This window comes from Tupaia chinensis, unplaced genomic scaffold (genome assembly GCF_000334495.1).
Source record: "Tupaia chinensis unplaced genomic scaffold, TupChi_1.0 Scaffold000598_1, whole genome shotgun sequence".
Lineage (NCBI taxonomy): Eukaryota > Metazoa > Chordata > Mammalia > Scandentia > Tupaiidae > Tupaia > Tupaia belangeri.
Window position 1 is genome coordinate 533,432 of NW_006160115.1, and position 22,690 is coordinate 556,121.

The window sequence follows — 22,690 nt, forward strand, 5'->3', positions numbered from 1 at the left end:
AACTGTGCCAGAGCAGAGCCCGTTTATTCCAAATTAACTCAGGTAAGCAGTGGGTGAGTTTAGCTATAAAGAATAAATGTGCAATATACATGACATTCTTTGTAGGTTATATTCCTGGTACAAGGTCGATAGCTATCATTAACTTGGTATTTAGACAGCATTTTGGCTCGTGGAATGCTGTCCAACATCTTGAGACACAGCCCAGTCCTGGAGCTCCACCTGGTTAACCATGCAGTCCCTTTGGCTTTCTTTCCGGGAATGGAGTTGCCTTCAACTCTCTCCTGCATTCTTCCCTTCTGGCTATCTCTCAGGACTGGGCTGGTTTCTGTCTCCAACACTACAGCAAACATCTCTATGACTAATGACTAATGGATCACAAAATAACTTTTTTTTTCCCCTAAGGGATTTTTACCTTATGGCATTTTTAGTCTGGAGAGAGAGAGAGAGACCTGTGAGAGGTAAAGTGAGAAATGGGCCCCCTCCTCCTTCCCTGGGGGGATGGCCACATTGTGATCCCTTCTCTTCCATTCTTCTCCTGGAATCTTGGGCAGGCATGCACACACACCTGAGTTTCAAGTCATTGGGTCTGGGATTTGAATCGTATTTGGAAATGTGGGAGTCCAGTGATGCAACCACTACACCATCTGCTGGCTGCAATCCCTGACCTTTTTCTTGGTCCTGTGCAAGTGATGGGTCAGGTCACCCTCTGATGTAGATGCGCGCGTATTTCTTTGAACACACACAGCGCCTGGAGCACACTACCAATCGCTTCCCCTTTTCCAGTCACCAATCATGTTTGTCCAAATCCCAGTTGCCTCTTTCCTAGTTCTTAAAAACCCCTAACCCCCTTTAGTGGAGAAAGCACACTGGAATTTTAGCTCTTGCTTCCATTGAGCTACTCTCCAAATTAAAGTCTTTCTTTTCTTGCAAATTTTACTATAGCCAAGCTGAATGTCAGATGAACTTGGGACTTTCACTTATTGCACAATCTTAAAGCAAACTTCGTCAGAGCGGCATTAAAGTAAGCTGGACTATAAAAAGGTCTGGTTCCACAGTTATATAAATAGGATTGAATTAGCCTGGACAGTGAAAAACAATAATGCAGTCTGTGAAGCTGAATGATGGGAACTTCATGCCGGTCCTGGGACTTGGCACTGCTACTGTCGAACAGGTAAGATGTACTGACAATTTGGAGGATAAGGATGCCTAAGAGTTCAAACATCATGAATTAATGTGTAGATTTTTAAGGATTTTGAACCCTAATGCCCATGTACTTCCAGGAGAGCTACAGAAATTTATAGTGAGGACTGAAACTGATGAACTCCCATCATCCTTTCTGATTGACTTCTAATCTTGGTCCTTCTTTCTAAAGCTGTTTCCACCTCTATCACTCTGAATTTAGAAATTTTTCTGAAAACCTCTGAATTTTCACAAAGCTCCTCCAATGCCATATCTTTCCTTGGTTCCTTAGGGCTGGCAGAGAAAATACCAATCTACATTGGTATTTTCATGGCTTTCAAGCAGACACTTCGGTTCAGCCTACAATTCCCTTAGACTTTCTCTCATCACTACGACCATCTCTATTTGCCATATGATTTCTCCATTTGATTTAAATTTTCCTTAGACAACTTTCTTTACCAAGTAAGTGGTAACATAGTAGAAGATATTACTGGTTGATAATGCCTCACCTTCTGTAATATATTAAATTAGAAAGATAATGTGAGGACTGAAACAGCACTTTCCTTTATTCCAAATCCTTCCTAAGAGTCCTGGGAAGAGCCATGCCCCTTACGAAGCAGTAAATCTTACTAAAGCAGACCACTTTGGTCCAGTACCTGTGAAATGCCCCCTGTATTCCAATTCTGGCCCAGTGTCATGTGACTGTAGAGCGAGGCTGCTTATTGTTGTTAGACATTTTTTTTTCTGCTTGTTCTGTTTTAGAGACAAAGACTTAGGCTTGGTCTTAATATTGGAGCAAAGTCTTTTCCTGTGTTTTGAAAGAGTAAAGCACACCTAAAATTTTCTTATTCTTCCTTTTGTAAAAAATGAATTTACCAGAGGGCTTAGGGCTTGTATTTGCTGGAAAGAGAGAGAGAGAAGAGAGAGAGAGAAGAGAGAGAGAGAGAGAGAGAGATCCCCCAATGCTGCATAGTTATGCTGCAATCTTTTCTCCTTCATTTCTTTATCCTGTCAGGATTTGGGACATACATGCATACATGATTGGTGTGCTTTTCAGACCACTGGGGACAGTATTTGAACTGTGGTTGGCCATGAAGGATCCAGCTTCCTCAACCACCAAGATACCCAGCCTTCTTTTCTTTCCTCCTCTTCTTTATTTTTTTTCCTTCGTTTTTGCTCTATATTTGATATTTGACAGTTTGAGTGGAAAAAAGGAAACTCACTGACAGTTTGACTTTTACTGCTGCTATTATTACTTTTCAAATTTTTTTTTTTCTTATTTCTTCTGAGAAAGAGAGACAGAGCACCCAAAACAGGATCTTGGCTCTGCCATCTATCTCCAGCCTCAGCCAGCCGCAGATCATGAGCGTGTGCTTGCCAGGAGTGGAGAGGGAGTTCTCAGGCACAAACTGAAGCCCTCAACCTTACTGAGCATCATGGTGTAGCCCTCGGCCACTATTCAGATCCTATTTCTATTATTATCAATTTTCTTATTGGCTTTTGGAATCTCTTTTTTTTGAAGAAGAGAGAATTTTGAAAGAGATTTTTATAATTCACAGTTACTACCAATATAAATCTTTGGCAAATTACTTACCCACCACTTGCCTCTGTCCTCTAAAATTTAAAATCATGATAGAATAGTACCTAACCTGTAGGTTGTTTTGAGGATTAAACATCGTAGAGGTGGTAAATAATCAATAACTTAGTTATTAGTAAAGCTAGTATTATTTTATTTTTTAAGGTGGAAATTTATTATTTTCTAATGACATGTAAGTGCTGTTTTATAGTTTAGTTATTTTTGTTTTGTCTTATAAGTAGGTTGGATATGTTTTTTCTTGGACTATGACTGTCAGCTTATTATGTTGCTTAATATAAGATCTTGATATATACTCTTTTCTATGAGAAGCAGAGAGAGAGAGAGATTGGTTTTTAATGGGGTCTTGGCGTGTCTTGCTCCTCCTGCCCCAGCCTCTCAGTTAGCTAGGATTACAGACACTTGCTACCATGCCTATCCTGTCTATGTTGGGCCAGAAAGCGAACCTGGGCCTTCCATGTGTCCTTAGCCTCTGAGAAGCATGTATCTTAGCAGTGTATACAGATGATCCTATACTTATATGTTTTTAATATGTTATGGATTAACTTTGCTAGTCCTTTTATCACTTCATAATTTCTTCTTTTTCTTTTATGCCCGGTAGCATAAAATATAGATAAATACTTATCTATAAGTAAGTGTGGTTTTATTCACTGTAAATATTTTTTTTTCTAATGAGAATTAATTCTGTATATGGAAAAGTGCAGGGGTATTTAATTTTTCATTCGAGAACTTATCTACAAAAAGAAAGAAAGTTATTGTAGGAAAACTAGTCATGTTCCACAACTAGCCCACACAGATGACTGCAAAATACACATGCTCGGAGTTGCTCATTTTTCAATGGAGGCTTTGTGCTTTAACTCTGATAGCTTTGTTCTTTTTAATTCCTCCTCTAGAATAGTTTCCCAGGAAAGCATCAGGCTTCTAGTAGTTTATGGTTATGTAATACCTATTTTGCTCCAGCATTGTGGTAAATGATATTATATAAGCCAGCTTTGTTATATAATTAGGTTCACAATAATATCTATTTTGTAAGTTTAACTTTTATTTCTTAGCTTATAAGTAACAGTGTATACATTTCCACTATTTGCTTATTAGCTATCTTATTTTCAATTTTCCGTTTGTATTATTTTCTCATTTGTCTGTCAAGGTTTTAAAATTTTTCTTTTAAGTGTGAATAAAATCCTTTTGTAGAATAGGTATTTAACATTTGTCATCTTTTATCTTCTCTCTTTTCTTTTTTCTCTGTTTTCTTTATAAATGAATTTTAAGTGCTCATGTGGTTACAGGGATTTCTGTTTTCCTTTGTAACTTCATTTGTAGAATGTGAAAAAAAAAGGAAATGTCTTTTCTATACTTCTTGTCAATTATTTGGGATTTTAATTCTTACTTACTTAACCTAGCTTGAGTTAATTTTAGTGTACTGGTCAAAGTTTCTCCAGCTTTATCTAGTCGTTGCAATGGAATCTTATTAATAATATTTTCACCCACATCCTTGCTTCATAGAAATCATATCTAACCATAAGGCTTATTATTTGTTTCCTATTGGTAGTGCATTATTTCAAGAGTCTAGTTCACAATTTGGAATCTATTGCATCTATTTTTAAAAAATAATTATTTATTTACTTATTTTATTTTAATTTGAATAGAGAGGGACAAAGAAAGAGAGAGAGAGAGAGAGAGAGAGAGCTGCCAGGAATGGCACTTGAACCTCGGTCAGCCATGTGGGAGCCCAGTGTCACCACATCACCTGCTGGCCCCATATTTTATCTACCGTTAAATAAACCTCTAGACAAAAATGGAAGCTATATTTGTTGAACAGACCTTGTGATTCTCTCTCCATATCTCCTTTAAAAGTTTTTTTAAAGATCATTTAATTAAAAGAAATACACAATGCAACATTGAATTTTCACATTTTATGAGAAAATCCAAAAATGTCTCATAACTTCTATTATCATTGGGTATATAATGTCTTAGGTATGATTAAATTTACTAAAACCAGACCTTTAAAATATAGTAGAATATTATTTTATAATGAGTTGAACAGTAAATAGGGAAATCTTTTTACTACACAAAAAGATCACTAGTTTTATATATATATAATATATATCTATATCACTAGTTATAGATATATATTTTATATATATATGTATATGTGTGTGTGTGTGTGTGTGTGTGTGTGTGTGTATACTTTAAAAAAAATATTATGGCCAGAGGATGTGTGTGTTCACCAGAGAAAAAGAGAGAGAGAGACAGAAAGGAAGGCCCTCCCAATGGGTTGCAGTTACATCATAGTACTTTTTCCTTCCTTTCAGAATTTTGGGCAAACACACACAAGCAGTGTGTTTTTCGAGCTGCCAGGGCCAGAATACACACTGTGGTTGGCTATGTTGGAATCCAGAACCCATTGCACAGCTCTTCACCCTTGCACTACGGGGCTGGCTCTCACTATTTATTCTATAAATTATTTTCAAAGAATTATTAACATAAAGACAAGCTGCATTTTTATTTCTCTTAAAAATGTGTTCTAAATTTGCTACTTGTGAATGTATTCTGCGATGATGACTAGCTTTTAGATATTTCTGGACCCGGAGGCTTAAAACTCACGCCGGACGCGTGTGTGTGCGTGCCCAAGATCCCGAGAGGAGAATGGAAGAGAAGGGATTGCGGAGTGACCATCCCCCCTGGGGGGTGATTTCTCGCTTTCTGTCTCTATGTCTCTCTGTCTGTCTGGCGAACGCACACGCCCTATAGCAAAAACCTCTCCTCCCCCCCCAAAAAAAAGCATATTACTGATATCAGAGGACATTGAAAGATAATGGACAGGGACCAGCAGTTAGCGCAATGGCTATGTCTCTGGACTCCTATGTAGTTGACCATGGTTCGTGTCCCAGACCCGGTGGCTTAAAACTCACGCTGGATGCGTGTGTGTGCGTGCCCAAGATCCCGAGAGGAGAATGGAAGAGAAGGGATTGCGGAGTGACCATCCCCCCTGGGGGGTGATTTCTCGCTTTCTATCTCTCTGTCTCTCTCTGTCTGTCTGGTGAGCGCATGCGCCCTATAGCAAAAAAATCCAAAAAACAAACAAAACAAAACACCCCCCCCCAATAAAAAGATAGTGAGAAGAATAGGATTTTGGTCATTAATAAAATTCTTTTTTGAATTTTTTTCAATTTTTAATTTCATCTTTTGTTTATCATTTAAAGGTTTTTTTTTTTCTTAAGAATTATTTAACTTTATTTATTTATTTTTTAATTTGACCAGAGAGGGACAAAGAGAAAGAGAGAGAGAGACAGAGAGACAGAGAGAGAGAAAGTCATCAGGTCCAGGACTCAAATCGCGATTAGCCATGTGGGAGTCCAACGCCCTTAACCACCATGCCACCTGCAGGCTCATAAATGTTTCTTTTTTGATGTCATTATATAGCGTGTAGAATGCATCAATAAAGTGGTACTCTTTTTTTGTTGTTGTTGTTTTGCTATAGGGCGTGAGCATTCAATAGAGACAGAGAGAGAGAAGTGAGAAATGACTCCACAGGGTGGATGACCAGGATCCAATCCCTTTTCATCTATTTGCCTGTCAGGATTTTGGACATACATGTATACATGCCCTGTAGTGTGAATTTCAAGCCCCTGGGTCACAGACTTGAACCATGTGAGAAGGTGACCATATGGCATCCAGCCACCTTAACTTCTACACCACTTGCTGGTACAAGCAGTACATTTTTATAAGTAAATCAATAAATATGTAGATAAAATGAAAAACTTTTACTTATAGGGACCAGCAGATAATGTAGTGGTTACATCTCTAGACTTCCAAAGGGCCAACCGCAGTTTGAGTCCCAAACCCAGCGGTTACAAACTCATTCCAGGCGCTAGTGTGTGTGTGCCCAAGATCCCAAGAATGGAATGGAGGAGAAGGGACTGCAGTGTGGTCATGTTTCTTGGGGGGTGATTTCTTGCTTTCTGTCTCTTTCTGGTGAGCTCATGTGCCCTATATAGTAAGAGTCTCTAAAAAATGTGTTTACTTATAGATGTACAATAAAAAATGGTGGCAACCACTGTTTACATACCAAGTTACCCTTGAGTGAGTGGGACAGAAAAATGATGCTGTTCTTTTTTCATAAAGGATCTTTGTGACAAGGCTGAAGAAATCACCGTAACAGCTATTGAAATTGGTTTTCGCCATATTGATTCAGCTTATGTCTATAACACTGAGGAACAGGTTGGAAAGGCTATTCGCCGAAAGATTGCAGATGGCACTGTGAAAAGAGAAGACATATTTTACACTTCAAAGGTGCTGTATATTTCCACAGGGAATAGAATGGAGAGGGTGGGTTGTACATGACAAGGGTTCACAACTTCTCTGTTGCCAGAGTATCACTTCATTAATTCAACATTTACTTTTCCCAGTTAAACTCATGGGCCCAATGGATGGAGCAATGGATGGAGTAAGATAATTATGGGTTTCTTTTGTCTCATTAATTACTTGCACTTAGGTGCTTTTTTAAGGCCTTTCCTATGTATGTTTGGAAGATCCAATTATAGGTTATCTTTGCAAGTATGGAGATATATGGAAGTCACCAAAAAGTAAGGCAGCCCAAGTGGGCAAGAAAGTGCTCAGATGGGCTACGTGGGTGACCATGAGCCACATCTTCCAACTTTCTCCTACGGTATTTCATAGTTTGGGGTTCTCTACAGGTTTAATCTCTGTGTGTCCAAAGTACTGCATATTCCAGCATTGAATACAGTGTTGTCATGAATGCTATGGGGAAAAGACTTGTCTCTTGTCATTATTAACTGTTCCTCAGCTTTTGGGACTTCCATTCCTTTAGGTAATTATATAGCCTCACCACCATCTTAAGTTTTTCTCGTACATAGTCTCTGCTAGCACTACATGTTAACTAACCCTTATAGAGTCTCCTACCAAACAGTTCTCTTGAGTTCCTTCTCAATCAATCCTTACTCCCATAGGCAATAATTGCTTTGGTTTTTGGCACTTCAGTTTGTCTTCTCAGAATTTGATTCAAATAGAACCATAAAGTCTATACTTTCTTGAGTCTGACTTCTTTTTCTCATCATTCTTTGTGTGAGATTCATTGCTGCATGTTTCAGTGTTGCGTATTTCTAAAGATGGGAAGAGGGAATCATACCGTGGGCTAAAGGAAAGTAATTGACCCGAGGTAAAGCTGTTGGTTGACTATGGAGCTTTTTGGGTGGTTCTATTTCTCTCATTTCAATTGTCCTTTTAGAATTTTACTTAGCATTGCTCTTTGGTCTTGTTGTAGTTGACACAAAAGATCTCCCTTGATTTTTCCTGCTTCTGAGGAAGTACGCAGACATTAGAAATCAGAACAAGGCCAAAGAGAAAAGATAAGGATAGACTACTTAGGCCCATTGCTAGTCTTTAAAAAAAAAAATGAATCCAGCTAGTAAAATTAATAGGAATTAGAGACAAAACTCTTGTTAATGATGTTCATGCATTTCCTGTAGTATTTTCTATGCATATGTCTCTCTTTTAGGTAGTCTATTATGATAGCTCAAGCAAAAGCAAGCAAAGAAGCTACATTCACAGTTGTGGAGATCCTAATTCTGACAAGTAATTAACATAATGGCATTTTTATTTAATACCCACAACTGTACACAATTCCAGTATGATTCTCCTGAATACTGATTAACACAGAGAATTAACACATGATATTAGATCAATTTAATATATAATAGAATTTCAATGTCTTTTCCACTAATAGAATCACCAGTTTATACTTGCATACCACCCACTCCCAGTAGTACAATGTTGGATTATGCAATTCCACCTTTCATATTGTCAGGTCTTGAGTCTGTCATTATGTAAAGAAGATAGCAATAATATTTTCTTTCTTTTCGATCATTTCAGCTGTGGGTTACCTTTCATCGTCCAGACTTGGTCCGGCCAGCCCTGGAAGCATCACTGAAGAAACTTCAGATGGACTTTGTTGATCTCTATCTTATTCACTGGCCATTGTCTTTTAAGGTTAGACCTTTGTCACATGCTTGAAGACAAAAATCGCTTTACATCTCCTAGCACAAATGACTATTTTTGGATTCTGACTGGAAAAAAGTAAGGCCATTAATAGAAAAAGAATAATTTACCTTTAATCAGACAGTGGTAATAAAGACCATTTATTTCCAGTCTGTTCTCTACATTAACTGACACTGCATTCGCATTCTCAGCAGTTGCTCATTTTCTATTTCTTTACTCAAGTATTTATCAAGCAATAATTTATGTGTGAACCTGAGATTGAAACTATCATTATAAAAAAAGCATCATCCTCCAGGGTTAGCCATGTCACAAATGACAAGATTTTTAATATTTTTTTAAGACTGAATAGGACTTTATACTAAGTAAAAAATGTCAGAGACAGATAAATACTTCACGATTTCACTTACATATGGAATAAAAATGAATAATAATAATAAAGTTACAGAAAGAGAAAGTAGAATAATAGCTACTGGAGGGTGAGGTGAGATGGGGAAGGACATAGGGATGCTGGTAAAAGGGTATAAAGTTTTAGTTAGATGAGGAGTAAGTCTGGAGATCTATTGTACAGTACAGTGACTATAGTTAATGAAAGTGTATTTTACATCTGAAAAATTGCTGAGATAGTAGATTTGAAATGTTCTTTTCACACACAAAAAAAGCGAGGTGATGAGTATGTTAATCAGCTTTATTTAATCATTCTATAATGTATACATATATCAAAACATTACACTGTATATATACTTATTTATTAATTAAAATTCTTTTTAAAGTATAGGTATTATGGAGGATAATATGAAGGTTCCTCAAAAATCTATGACTACAACTACCAAATGACCTAGCAATTCCACTCCTGGGGCTCTACCAAAAAAATAGGAATACACTTAGTCAGAAAAGCACTTGCATATCCATGTGTATTGCAGCATTGCTGTTCACAATTGCTATGACATGGATTCAATCCCCAAATAAAGAACAGATACATGGATTAAGAAAATGTGGCACATATATACTATGGAATACAACTCAACCATAAAAAACAATAAGGCCTTGAAATTTGATACAAAGTGGATGAATATGGAAGATTTAATGTTAAGTGAAGCAAGGCAGACTATGAAAGAAAGGCATGTTCCCACTTAATGTGTGCCGAATGTCTGCACTCTATGGCAGAAACGGAGAGACTGAAAGGTATAAAAGTAGCAAGAGCAACTATGGATACTAGGGACGGTGTGGGAAGAGGGTGGGCAATGCGGGCAGGGAGGGAGAGAATGGGGTAAGAGAAAGCAAAACATGTGATGGACATCAAAATGGAAGGTGACCTGTCAATGATAATGTATATGGTCATCACTATGGACCAATACACAATGTGTTCATGATGAGAAAAAGAAGAAATACATTAATTAAAAATAAAAAATGGAGAAAATCAAAGAAAGCCTCTGACCTTGTCTTCAACGGTATATCAATGTCCATCAATAGGAGACTAAACTAAAAAACATTGATATAGTCATATTGATCTGTAATGGAATAGTACTTAGCATTTATTAAGGAACACATTACTGTTACACTGACCCATGCAACCACAGTGAATCTCACACATAGAATGTTGAGCAAAAGATGTCAGACACAAAAGAGTATAGATTTCGTGGTTCTGTTTGAATAAAATTCTGAGCAGGCAAACTAATGTGGGAAAGGTCAAAGTGATCATTGTCTTGGCAGGTGAGGACTGACTGAGAAGAGACCCAAGAGGACAGTTTGGTAGGAGGAAACATTTTATAGAATGATAGGTGTATGGGTAACATGAGAGATATACATTTGTCAAAACTGTGTTTAAGGTTTGTATATTTCGATGGGCAGAAATATTAATAAGGAATGTGAAAAGAAATAGGAATTATGACCACCTTGAGTTAGAGAGCAGCTGAAGGTATATCTGAAACAAGAATACTAGAATGTTAACAGTTGTTGAAACTGGTACAAGTACATGGAGATTCCTTATTATATCCTGCTTTATTTGTATTTTTGACACAATCATATTTGTATTGTTAACACAGTCATATCTTTGCTCATATGAGATAACTGGTAGACTAAAACTATTTTAAAATAGGTTTTTAGAAATTACAGTGAAATAGCTTTTCTTAAAAAAATATTTTTTGGGGGGAGGCCAGCAGGTAGTGTGGAGATTAAGGCAGTGAATCCCAAATGGCTGACCTTGTGGTTCAAATCCCAGATGTGGAAGCTTGAAAATTATGCTAGACACATGTGCATGCATGCCCCAAATCCCTGGAGGAGACAGGATTGCAGCGTGACCATCCCCCCTAAGGGGTGATTTATTACTTACTCTCTCTCTCCATGCCTCCCTCTAGCAAGCACATGCATCCTATGACAAACAAATTTTTGACTTGTTTTGTATTTCACAGAGGTCACATGTCCTCTCCAGAAAGAGAGAGATGGAGAGGGAGAGGCTCTTTGACTCAGTGGGGTGTGGTCGTGCCATAATCCTTTATACATTTCTTCATCCTGTTGGGATTTCAGGAATGCATGCACACATACCTGGCATGTTTTTCAAGTTCCTTGGTCTGGGATTCGAATCACTTACTTGGCCATGTGTGATCTGGATCCTTTAAACACTTGCCTTTGGGATCGGCTTGAAATTGTTCTTTCTTTCTTTCTTTCTTTCTTTCTTTCTTTCTTTCTTTCTTTCTTTCTTTCTTTCTTTCATAAAAATTCTATCTGAAATTTTCATTATTCTAAATATGGTATTTCTACTCTCATTTCAATTCATTCTTCTCAGGCCTATTGGTCATAATTTTGTATTATGCGTCATTGAGGGTCCTGATGTCAGGGCAAACTCACACACAACTCTTACTTATCTTCCCTCTGTGTTTCAGCCTGCTGAAGATCCATTCTCATCAAATATAGGGGACTGTTTTACCCCTGACACAGTGGATCTTTGTGCAACCTGGGAGGTAAGGCTATGATAGTGACACAGTTGACATTAGAGGGCTGAGTTTTAGTTCCTTCTCTGACAGCTGTGTTACTTATCTCAGAATTAAATTCTTTCTCTGAAAAATGAGGTCTCTAATTCCTTCCAATTCAAAGTCCTGGATCCAAGTAGGTGGTTTCCCACCCTCACCAGCAGAATCCCTGGGATCACCCTGAGAAGGTGCCCATTCTAGGAGACCAGCAGCTGTGTAGAGGAGGTGTCATTCCTCTGCCACTGCCCCACCACTTGCTCCTCTGCTTTCTGTTTGGTAGAGGGATCAGCAAACAGCCATCTATGGAAGGTCTTTGGGAAGTGGGAAATTTTGGCATCCAAATGAGGGAGTCACACAGTCTGCGGTTGTTTTACAGCTCTCAGAAATGTCAGACATAAGCTGTACTTTATTTCCATATATCCTCACCAGAATGTAGTGAGAGAGACCTGCATGTTGAGACTCAAGTGAATAAGAACTTTAACTAAGACATTTTGTTCATTTCAGAAAGACTGAATTTTTCACCATTCTTTCTCTCCCAGGCCATGGAGAAGTGTAAAGATGCAGGGTTAACCAAGTCCATTGGGGTCTCGAATTTCAATCACAAGCAGCTGGAACTGATCCTGAATAAGCCGGGGCTCAAGTACAAGCCTGTCTGTAACCAGGTGAACCCTGAGGCCTAGAACTTCTTCCCATCTCCTTTCTTGCCTACCCAGAAGACTCTGAACTTCTTCCTTTGTGTTTTCAAACCTCTGCTCTTTGTGGGTTAGATACTTTTCTGAAAGGCAGACTTTCTGTATTAATAAGCTCTACATATCTAAACATCAAATACACAAAATGCACCCACAGACGACTGTTTTTTGAGGGTTACAGGCTTGGTATCTGGAAAATAGGTGTCATCGTGGACGACAGAGAAAGACAGGACAGGAGTTAAATTGCTGTTTGCTTCAGTTCCTTTTTCCTAGAGATGATTCAATAAAAAAATCATATATATTAATTTAATTATCCACTCAGCATACTAGAGAATAGAGAGAAATACAGTTCAAAGCACCAGGTACATTGATATGGTTTCAAAAGCAAAAGAAATTAGACAAAATTCCTTCTACAACGCTGGTGATATATAATGCATTCATGTCGGTGTTAATCAGAGTTAAGTCAGGAAACCAGAAACTACTCTAGGTATTTCAAGCAAAAGTAATTTGATACAGGGATTGGACATACCATGGTCAGGAGGACCACACGATCTAATAGAAATGTGGTGAGCTAATTCAAAGACTTAGATTTAGTGACTGCAAAAAGTAGTTTTAGGTACTTCCTGCAAGATTAGGAGAACGAACGGAAAGAGATAATGTTGTCATCACCAAAGAGCTAGAGAAGGCCCTGTGTGTGTCAGTGCTGGAACAACAGAAGGGAAGCCCCAACTGGTATGTGAACCATGCAGGCAGGATCCCCAGCAGGTGCTAGAGTAACAGAGAAGAGGCCACTGGGTTAGTAATGGAACTGAAGATGAAAGGCCTTTAGCTAAGCTAGGATCCTCAAAAGGGTACAGTACCAAAAGAGAAATATTATGCAGTGATCTAGGAGTTAGAAACCAACCTATTGGAGAAGGAAGATTTTAGAGAGAAAAAGGCATTCCCCCAGAGAACCAGTCTTGATGCTGTAGATGATCGCTGATTCTTTTTTCTGTCTCTGTACCTATCTGTCCCCATGCATCATCACTGTATCCTTTTTGTTTGTTTGTTTTTATATTGCCATAAGATACATGTGCTTGTCAAAGAGAGAGAAAGGGAAAGGAAGAAAGCACCGCTTCCCAGCAGGGCATGGTCAAGCTGCAATCCCCCTTTTCTCTATTTATCCATCCAGTTTGGATTTTGAACATGAACACACATGCACCTGGAGTGTTTTTCAGGGCTAGGGTTCGAACTGCAGTTGACCACAACGTATCCAGCTCCCTTAACCACTAGGCTGTGAAGGTGGCCCCATTGTTGCATCCTTTTAAATTGCTTTCATATTTACCCTTTTTCTCTTCAGCACTGACTTTATCTTAGACCAGCAAATGTTCATATCAGACCGATATTGTAAATATCTCTTCACTATGTTCACCCATACCTGTCCCACCTCTATCCATTCTGCAAATCAACTTGCAGGTTAAATTTCCCAGAAAATGAATTTGCTTATCTTGCTCTTCTGCCTTGGCTTACTCCCCCCAGTCACTATCTTCTGAGGGTTCAGACCGTAGCTGGCTGTCCAGATCCTTTCTAAGTGTGCTCTGCTTGCCTGAGTACTATGATTTCCCACTCTTTCTGCCTTGTCCACAGTGCCACTTTTATCTGACAAGTCCCTTCCTGTTTGACAAAGACATTGAACTTATCATCCAGTCTATGCCAATTCTTCAACTGGATGATGACTTAGTATTCTTACCTCTCCTTAGTCCATCCAAATTCTGTTGCATTAAGGGTGCCTGCCTCCCTCCTGAGACCCACTCTGACAGGTTCAGCCCACGCTGATCTCTTTTTGCCGGCTTCTACTGAAATACCATTTGGCATTTAGTCCTTTTATGTTAATTTAAGTTTATCATTTTTTGCCTTTTGTGTATTGGATTGTTGGAAACGTGATAATGTAGTTTTTCTAGGTTTTCTATGCAAAAATATGTCACAACTTCTCCAACAAGCCAATAGATTATCAGTTCTTTGAAAGTGGTGACAAAATCCTGTTGAAACCTTTTCCTTCAAAGTCTAGGTCAAATGCCATTTCATCTGATAAGCATTTTCTGATCCCCAATTTACATCTAGTCTGTTATTCTATCATGTATAGTTCTATTTTCATAATGTAGCAAATAATGCTATACCTGAATAGCAGAAATTTTTCCCCCTTACTCTGCTATTGTTGCTTATCTCTATGCCTATCCTTCTTTGCTCTGTGATGCTGGGGTTGGAAGTCTGAAAATTGCATTTTCTAGGCTTTCTTACCTGCTGTTCTTTTGTTAGCCTCTGTCTATAAGAAGCACTGACAGGAGATCAGGAGACAGAAAGAAAGGAGACACTGTCTCTCTTCTATCAGCAAACGTATGGAAACCAAACAATCTACTCCTGAATGATTTCACAACCACTGAAGAAATTAAAACAGAAATAAAAAGGTTAATTGGAATCAATGGTAAAAAGCATATATGAGTTTTGATAACCTTCGGGACACAGCAAAAGTAGTCATAAGGGGGAAGTTCATCGCAATTAGCTCTCAAGAAAAAAATGGAAGGGTGGCAAATAGACAGTCTAACAATAAAATTATTATGTCATTAGCTGGTACCCGTATGTCCCCTCCTAATATATACCAAATATCTGTACTCTATGGCAGTAACTGAAAGATTGGAAGGTATGAAAGCATGGAAAGCAATAGTGGATGCCAGAGAGAGTGTGGGAGCAGGGTGGGAAATGGGGTGGGTTGGAGGGAGGGAATGAAAGGAAGGAAAAGAAGCAAAACATTCAACAGACAAAAGTTGGAAAATTATCTGTTGATGACAGTGTGTATGGTAATATCCTTGATTGGACTAACATACAGTGTATTCATGCTGGGAAAATTCATTTTCTGTGTTGTAAAGATATCCAACGATTGAATGTAAATGATAAAAAATAAAAAAATATATATATAAAAGAAAGGAAAAATAAGAAAGAACAGAAAAACACGGAAAAGACTTTTTTGTTGGGTTTGTCTGATGATTCAACACATCTATGTTTTTTCTTCTGCAGGTAGAATGTCACGTGTACCTCAACCAGAGCAAGCTGCTGACATTCTGCAAGTCAAAAGATATTGTCCTGGTAGCATATAGTGCCCTTGGATCCCAGAGGATCTGTGGAACATGGTAATAATATCAAAGGAGAGAAAGTCAAGTCAATGATCTCATTGACAATAAAGCAAAATAGTTCTCTGCCACTCAATACTCAAAGATATGATTTGACTAATGAGAATTTAGCCACTAGAGCTGAAATGCATGGAAAATATAAAATTCTCACTTTATCTGATATTTTACCCTCTCTTCCTAGCCTGTCATATAATTTCTTATAGTAATAATAAAATTAATAGATTAGTACTTCAAAATGTTGGGACTCAAGAGACTGCCGATAGATAATTCTCCTCTTCCTTGCCAAGGGAGGTCAGCAGACCACTTTCTTACAGATAAAAACCATGAGGTAGTGATGTGAAAATGCATTTGCTAATCCTGTATATTCATTATAAAGACCTAAGCCTTGCTGATGTGGGACAGGTGTGTCAGTCACTATGGGATAAAGGATCAGAGGGAAATGAGCTCTCAGACAAGGCAGTTCCTAAACAAAAGACAGCTTAGAGTCCAGCTGACCCTGCCTTACACATATGTACTATGTTACATCACCTCCCTAAGCACTGAATGTATAAAGGGCCCGTGAGAGGCTCAGAGTTATGTTACCTGGGTTTCTCTTACATTGAAGCACAGCAAGTGAGAATTCCTCACTGGCAGAGAAATTTGTAAAACCTTTAGTCACAAGCACAGACACTCAAAATGTGTGTTTGCCTGTTCAGGCTTAAGGAGAACTCACCAATTCTGCTTGATGACCCAGTCCTTGGCGAAATTGCACGAAAATACAATCGGACGCCAGCTCAGGTTGCCCTACGTTACCAGCTACAACGAGGGATTGTGGTACTGGCCAAGAGCTTTAAGAAAGAGCGAATCAAGGAGAACTTCCAGGTATGGCAACTTTTGGGGCTTTGGGTATTAATTACTCAATCCTATTTCTTTAGATTCAGCCATGCCTGAGGCTTCCCAGTGCAGAAATCTCCACACTTTCAAGTGTTTTGCTATGGTTTCTCTCTCTCTCTCTCTTTTTGAGAGTTTTTTGAAAAATATTTTAAAATTTTTTTTTTAAATTTAACTTTGTATTACAATTATTATTATTTTTCCTATAGGGCACGTGCACTTGCCAGAAAGAGAGAGAGACAGAGACAGAAAGCGAGAAATCAACCCTAGGGGATGGCCACGCCGCAATCTGTTCTCCATTCTTTTGGAATCTTGGGCATTCACACACGTACCTGGAGTGAATTTAAGCCATGGGGTCCAGGACTCGAATTGCGGTCAACTATATGGGAGTTCAGCTACACAGCCATTACACCAACTCTCGATCCCTGTGGTTGTCTCTTTATTAGATTTACCCCTTTCTTTCTTCTATGTAGAAAATGGTCAGTTTTCATGAACCCTAGATATATATCTTTTCAGCTGCATCCTCTCTGTTTGCTATGCTACGTTACCCCATAAACCTGTAGATTTTAGCACACCTTTTCATAAGTTCTAGTTTTTAGTGACTTTCCTGTCTCTTTTTCTCCAAGATGGTTTATATGTAACAATCAACACTTTCTTCATCTTCCATTTACTTCTTAACAGACTTCTTCCTGCCTGTTTCCAGTAAAGGTGCTTAAAAGATATTAGTAATGTCCAAGTCAAATGATTACTTATTAGTTTTATCCTTATAATATCATAAGAGGTCTATACTTACGTATTTCTTATAGTCATAAGACCATAGCAGTCTATTTCATTCACATCTGTACCCCAGTGCCTAAAGCAGTGAGTAGTCAATAGAAGGCATTACTAAATACCACTTGCTGTTGCTCTTGCTGCATGTGAAACTCTCTTCTCTTTTGGCTCCCTATACATTTCTTCTTGTATCTCATTAATCTTTTTTTTATTAAAAATTTTTTAATGCTCTCATTAGATCTCAGTGATCTATGGACTGTTTTCTCTATGCCCCCCCCCCCCCAAGATCTTAACTCATTCTATTAAAAACACAAATCCTATATTATGATTTATCTCTAAATATGTCCTGTTGGTTAAATTTTAAATTCACTAATACGGTAAATGTGGGGGGCAATCTGGGCCTTACCTATTGTTAAGTCAAAAATTGCAAAGGGTTGGCTTAATAGTTATATGCTGACAGAAGACACAAGACCCCTGGGTCAGAAACAAAAGCAGCAGTCATAGTAACATCTTTTTTTATTTTCATAGTAACATCTTGTTATGGTTTTCCAGTTTCTTAATTCCTAACGTGAATCTAGTGATATCTGAATAGTACTTGCATATGGATGAAGTATGTCATAGGAGAGAAATTATAAAGCCAAATGCAACCCAAATAAAACAAAACAAAAACCACTTAACTTATATAGACCTCTTGGTGATTTGACCATCATCTCCTGCAGAGGGTGATTACTCATGTAACTGAAGCAACTCTTTTTCAGAAAGGGAAAGGAAAGGTTCTTCTCTTGGCTATCATGAGTCATCTAAAAAGAGAGATTTTTCTCTGCATTATTATCCTGGATTATCACCTTATTCAGTAATGGCCGTAAACACCTTTGCTCTGAGAACACAGAATTTGTAGGAATATGAGAAATTCAGGAGAATGTATTCAAACACTTATATCTTCAGTCTCATCTCTCACTGTTCCTGTACTGAGCTCCAGCCATAAGGAGAAAATTGTAGTTTTAACAGCAAAGTATTTCTCCATGCCTAAATTATTCTGTTTTCATTTATTTCTACTTTTCTTTATCCTTCTCACACACCAAATAACTACTCATGATTCCTCTTCTCTATAGTATATCCTGTTCTATTTCCTCCTTTGGGCATACTTGGTGCCCTGTATAGAATGGAGTCATAGTATTTATCAAACTTTATATTTCACTCATTTTTACTTTGTTTTCTCTCCTCCTGAGATGCTGAGAACACAAATATTGCTTTATTTGTGTGCATATTCTAAATCCAAGACACTGGCACATTAGGATTCCATTTGCTTGGATTAAATAAATAAATAATAAATAAATAATGACAGAACTTCAAATTCTATACATTATCTCTGATAAAAATCCCAATTCCTTAATCTGTGTTATAAGTGACCTTGACTCTCCCCACATTTTCAGTCTCATCTTCTACTGCTTACATATATGTATTCTAACATCCAGTTGTGCAAACTAATTTTCCCAGTGTATGCATTTCTTCCACTTATAGAATATTGTATGAGCTGCCTGAAATAGTCCTCCCTGTTGTAAACAACCAATGACTTTCTATGTAATCTTAAAAATTCACGGCTATGTTTTAATCGCTTTTCTGACTTGATCTTAAATGCTTTCATTGTAGGTCTGTGCTACCTTTTATTATCTCTGTTGTAGCACTAATTACAATTGAAATAATTATTTGTTCATATGACAGTCTCTACTACTTAATATTTCATTTTTAAGGTTTTTCAGCAAACTAGGAAGAGAAGAAGTTATCTCAATATAATAATAGAAGTACACAAGGAACCTAATAACTAGACTGGAAGTTTTCCTTCTAGTTAAGAACAAGATATAGATACTTTGCTCTGTTTCATCATTTTTATTCAATATATTATTAGATGTTTTAGCAAGAATGATTTGGCAAGAAAAATAAATGCCAACTAAATTGGAAAGGAAAAAGTAAAATTTCACTGATGACATGATCTTATATGTTGAAAACCCTGGAGATTTCATAAAAAGAACTGTTAGATCCTACAAACAAAGTTAGCAAAGTTGCAGACTACAAAATAAACACAAATAATCTGTTGCATTTCTATGTACTAATAACAAACAACCCAAAAAGTAGATTAAGAAAACAATTTCACTTAGGATAGTATCAAAAAGAATAGACTTCTTAGAAGTAAATTTGGCCAAGGAAGAGACGACTCATATGCTGAAAATAAATGCTGCTGAAAGAAAGTAAAGTAGACACAAATAGATAGAAAGGCATCTCACATGCATGGATTGCAAAAATTAATATTAAGATATCACTATTGGCAACAGCAGATGGTGTAATGGGTACGTTGCTGGACTCCCATATGGAAAACCACAGTTCGAATCTTTGATCTGACAGCTTAAAACTAATGCCAAGCACATGTGAGTGTGTGCCCCAAATCTTGAGAAGATAATGGTCAAGAAAGGATTGAGGCATGTCCATGCCTCCTTACTTTCTGTCTCTCTGTCTCTCTCTGTTTCTCTGATGAGTGCATGCTCTTTATAGCAAAATCTCTCTCAAAATAGATATTTCTATTACCTCGTTCCCCAAATTCATATCTTGAAACCCTAATCCCTGGCACCTCAGAATGTAAGTATATTTGGAAAGAGATCTTTTAAAAAGGTAATTAAGTTAAAATGAGGCCAAGAGAGAGTACTCTAATTCAATTTGTCTGGTATCCTTATTAAAAGAAGAGACATTAGGAAACACAAAAAGACTCCAGGAGCATGTAACATAGAGGGTTAATAATATAAAAAGGCATCAAGAAGGTGGCCATCTGCACACTAAGGAGAGTGGCCTCACAGAAAATCAACCTTTTAGGTGCATTGATCTTGGACTTCTAATCTCTAGACTGTGAGCAAATGAATTTTGGTTGGTTATGATACCCAGTTTGTGGTACTATGTTATGGCAGCTTCAGCAAACTAATATACTACTCACATGATCAAGATTTAATGGAATTCCTATCTAAGTCTGAAGGATTTGTGTGTGTGTGTGGGGGGGGAGGAGCAGACAAACCCATCCTAAAATTCATATAGAATCTCAAAGGATTTTGAATAGCCAAAACAATCTTGAAAAAGAAGAAGAAAGTTAAAGATCTCACACATCTGGATTTCAAAACTTATTACAAAGCTATAGTAATAGAAACTGTGATACTGGGGCTGGCAGGTGGCGTGATGGTTAAGAGTGCTGGACTCCCACATGGCCAATTGTGGTTTGAGTCCCTTCTCCTCTCTGGTCAAATTAAAATTAAATAAATGAAACTAAATTAAATTAAATAGTTCTTTAAAAAAAGTGTAATACTGGTGTGAAGACAGACATACAAACCAATGGAATAGAACAAAGGGCCCAGAAATAAACTCTTAGATATATGGTCAAATTATTTTCAACAGGTGTGCTAAGACTATTCACTGGGGGAGAGAATAATCTTATCAACAACTTGTTTTAGGAAAACTAGATATTGACATGAGAAGAATGACATTGAGTCCTTACCTTACACCATACAAATGATTAACTAGAAATAGATCAATAAATCTGAAAAACTCTTAGAAGAAAACGTAAGTGGAAAAGTTCTTGGATTTGGCTATGATTTTCCTGATAGGGCATCAAAAACATAGACCACAAAAGAAAAAAAAATAGGTAAACTGAACTTTATCAAAATTAAAAACTTCATGCATCAAAAGACACTCTATCAAGAGAATAAAAAGTCTATGACTGAAACTGATCGACTAAAGGTTATAGAAACACAATAAGTGGATGTAAATACCAGATATAGTGTGTGTGAAAGAGTAGGATCTGAGGAAGGACATTTATAAGAAAAATAGGGAGGCAAAGCATTAATGAGACAAAGAAATGTGGTATTACCTGTTGAAGATATTTTATAGTTTTATCAACTGGACTGGGGAGAAATGTTCACATGTTGAAATATTAACTTTGTAATATAAATAATGTGATTGAATGTATGAAAGAAAATGAAATAAAAAATGTAAATAAAAAATAAAAAAGGAGAGTGAAAAGTCAGTCTACAGAATGAGAAAAATTACTTTCTTTTTTTTTTAAAGATTAAAGTTGAAGGATTTTATTTTTCTTAACATACCTTTCTTCAGTGGAAGGAATTTTAAAGTTAATAAAGTTTAGGAGAGAAATCTATAAGGAGATATTCTCGAGGAATAGTAGTTATTATTGTTTGTTTTTGTTTTTCATTTTTTATTATCATCATAATCTTGTTTATATTACATTAATTGCATATAACTTTACAGTGTATATTACATTGCTTTTTCAAAAGGGAATGCCATGCATGTCAGTCAATTCAGAGACATTAAACTCCCCACTTCATCATTCAATAACTTTTCATTGTTTTTCCTGATCATCATTATTATTATTCCAATTATTTTTTTAAACAGTCAATCATTATTTCTCATTTTGCTTGTAAAAAGACTTTACTCATCATGAAATATTTCTCAGATCAATCCAGTTGAGAATACTGTACATGTCATCACCAACAGGTAATAAGCCATATCTGTGTCCCACTAATGTCCTGCCTATTTGTTCTCTTGCTGTCTTTCTCTATCCTCTTTTCTTCACCCCCCCATTCCACACTGTCTTATTCTTGTTAAGTGTTTTCACTGCTTTTGTTCTCTTGCTATCTTTCTCTATCCTCTTCTCTTCAGACCCCCATTCCACACTGTCATATCCTTGTTAAGTATTTTCACTGCTTTTATGTCTTCCAATATTTCACTCTCTACCATAGAGTGCAAATAGTCGGTATATATTAAGTGGATACATACAATTTCTTTCATAGCCTGGCTTACTTCACTCAGCATTAGATCCTCCATATCTGACCATTTTCTATCAAATGCCAGGGTCTTGTTATTTTTTTTATGGCTGAGTAGTATTTCATAGAGTATTTATGCCACACTTTTTTAATCCATTCATCAGTTTGTGGACATTTAGGTTGGTTCCATGTCTTGGCAATTGTGAATAATGCTGCAATAAACATTGATGTGCAAGCACTTTTCTGACTGAGCATTCTCCTGTCCGTTGGGTAGATATCCAGAAGTGGGATTGCTGGATCAAATGGTAGTTTTATTTGTAGATCTTTGAGGCACCTCCATATTGTTCTCCACAGTGGCTGAACGAGTTTACATCCCCACCAACAGTGTAGGAGGGTCCCCTTTTCACCACATCCCCGCCAACACTTATCATTTTTTATATTCTTAATCTTTGCCATTCTGACGGGGGTTAGGTGATATCTCATTGTGGTTTTTATCTGTATCTCCCTTATAATGAGGGATGTTGAGCATTTCCTCATATGCTTTTTGACTGTTCATATGTCTTCCTTAGAGAGATTTTTGTTCAGCTCATTTTCCCATCTTTTAATTGGGTTAATCATTTTTTTT

At 37.2% G+C, this 22,690-nt stretch overlaps 1 protein-coding gene across 3 annotated transcripts in view; it reads left to right on the plus strand.

Annotated features, from left to right (window-relative positions):
- LOC102478063 (aldo-keto reductase family 1 member C15) overlaps positions 1–22,690 on the plus strand; it is a 90,655-nt gene that overhangs the window by 60,831 nt on the left and 7,134 nt on the right. Inside the window, exons 1-8 of one of the 3 annotated variants that reach the window (XM_027775706.1) lie at positions 890–1,171; positions 6,899–7,066; positions 8,666–8,782; positions 11,671–11,748; positions 12,297–12,419; positions 14,742–14,907; positions 15,498–15,610; positions 16,306–16,394. In XM_027775706.1, the coding sequence (XP_027631507.1) occupies positions 1,100–1,171; positions 6,899–7,066; positions 8,666–8,782; positions 11,671–11,748; positions 12,297–12,419; positions 14,742–14,907; positions 15,498–15,577 (804 nt within the window). In that variant the 5' untranslated portion in view covers positions 890–1,099 and the 3' untranslated portion in view covers positions 15,578–15,610; positions 16,306–16,394. Of the gene's footprint in view, positions 1–889; positions 1,172–6,898; positions 7,067–8,665; positions 8,783–11,670; positions 11,749–12,296; positions 12,420–14,741; positions 14,908–15,497; positions 15,611–16,305; positions 16,472–22,690 lie in introns of those variants that run through there. The other 2 variants (XM_006158466.3, XM_027775705.1) reach the window with 2 other exon arrangements.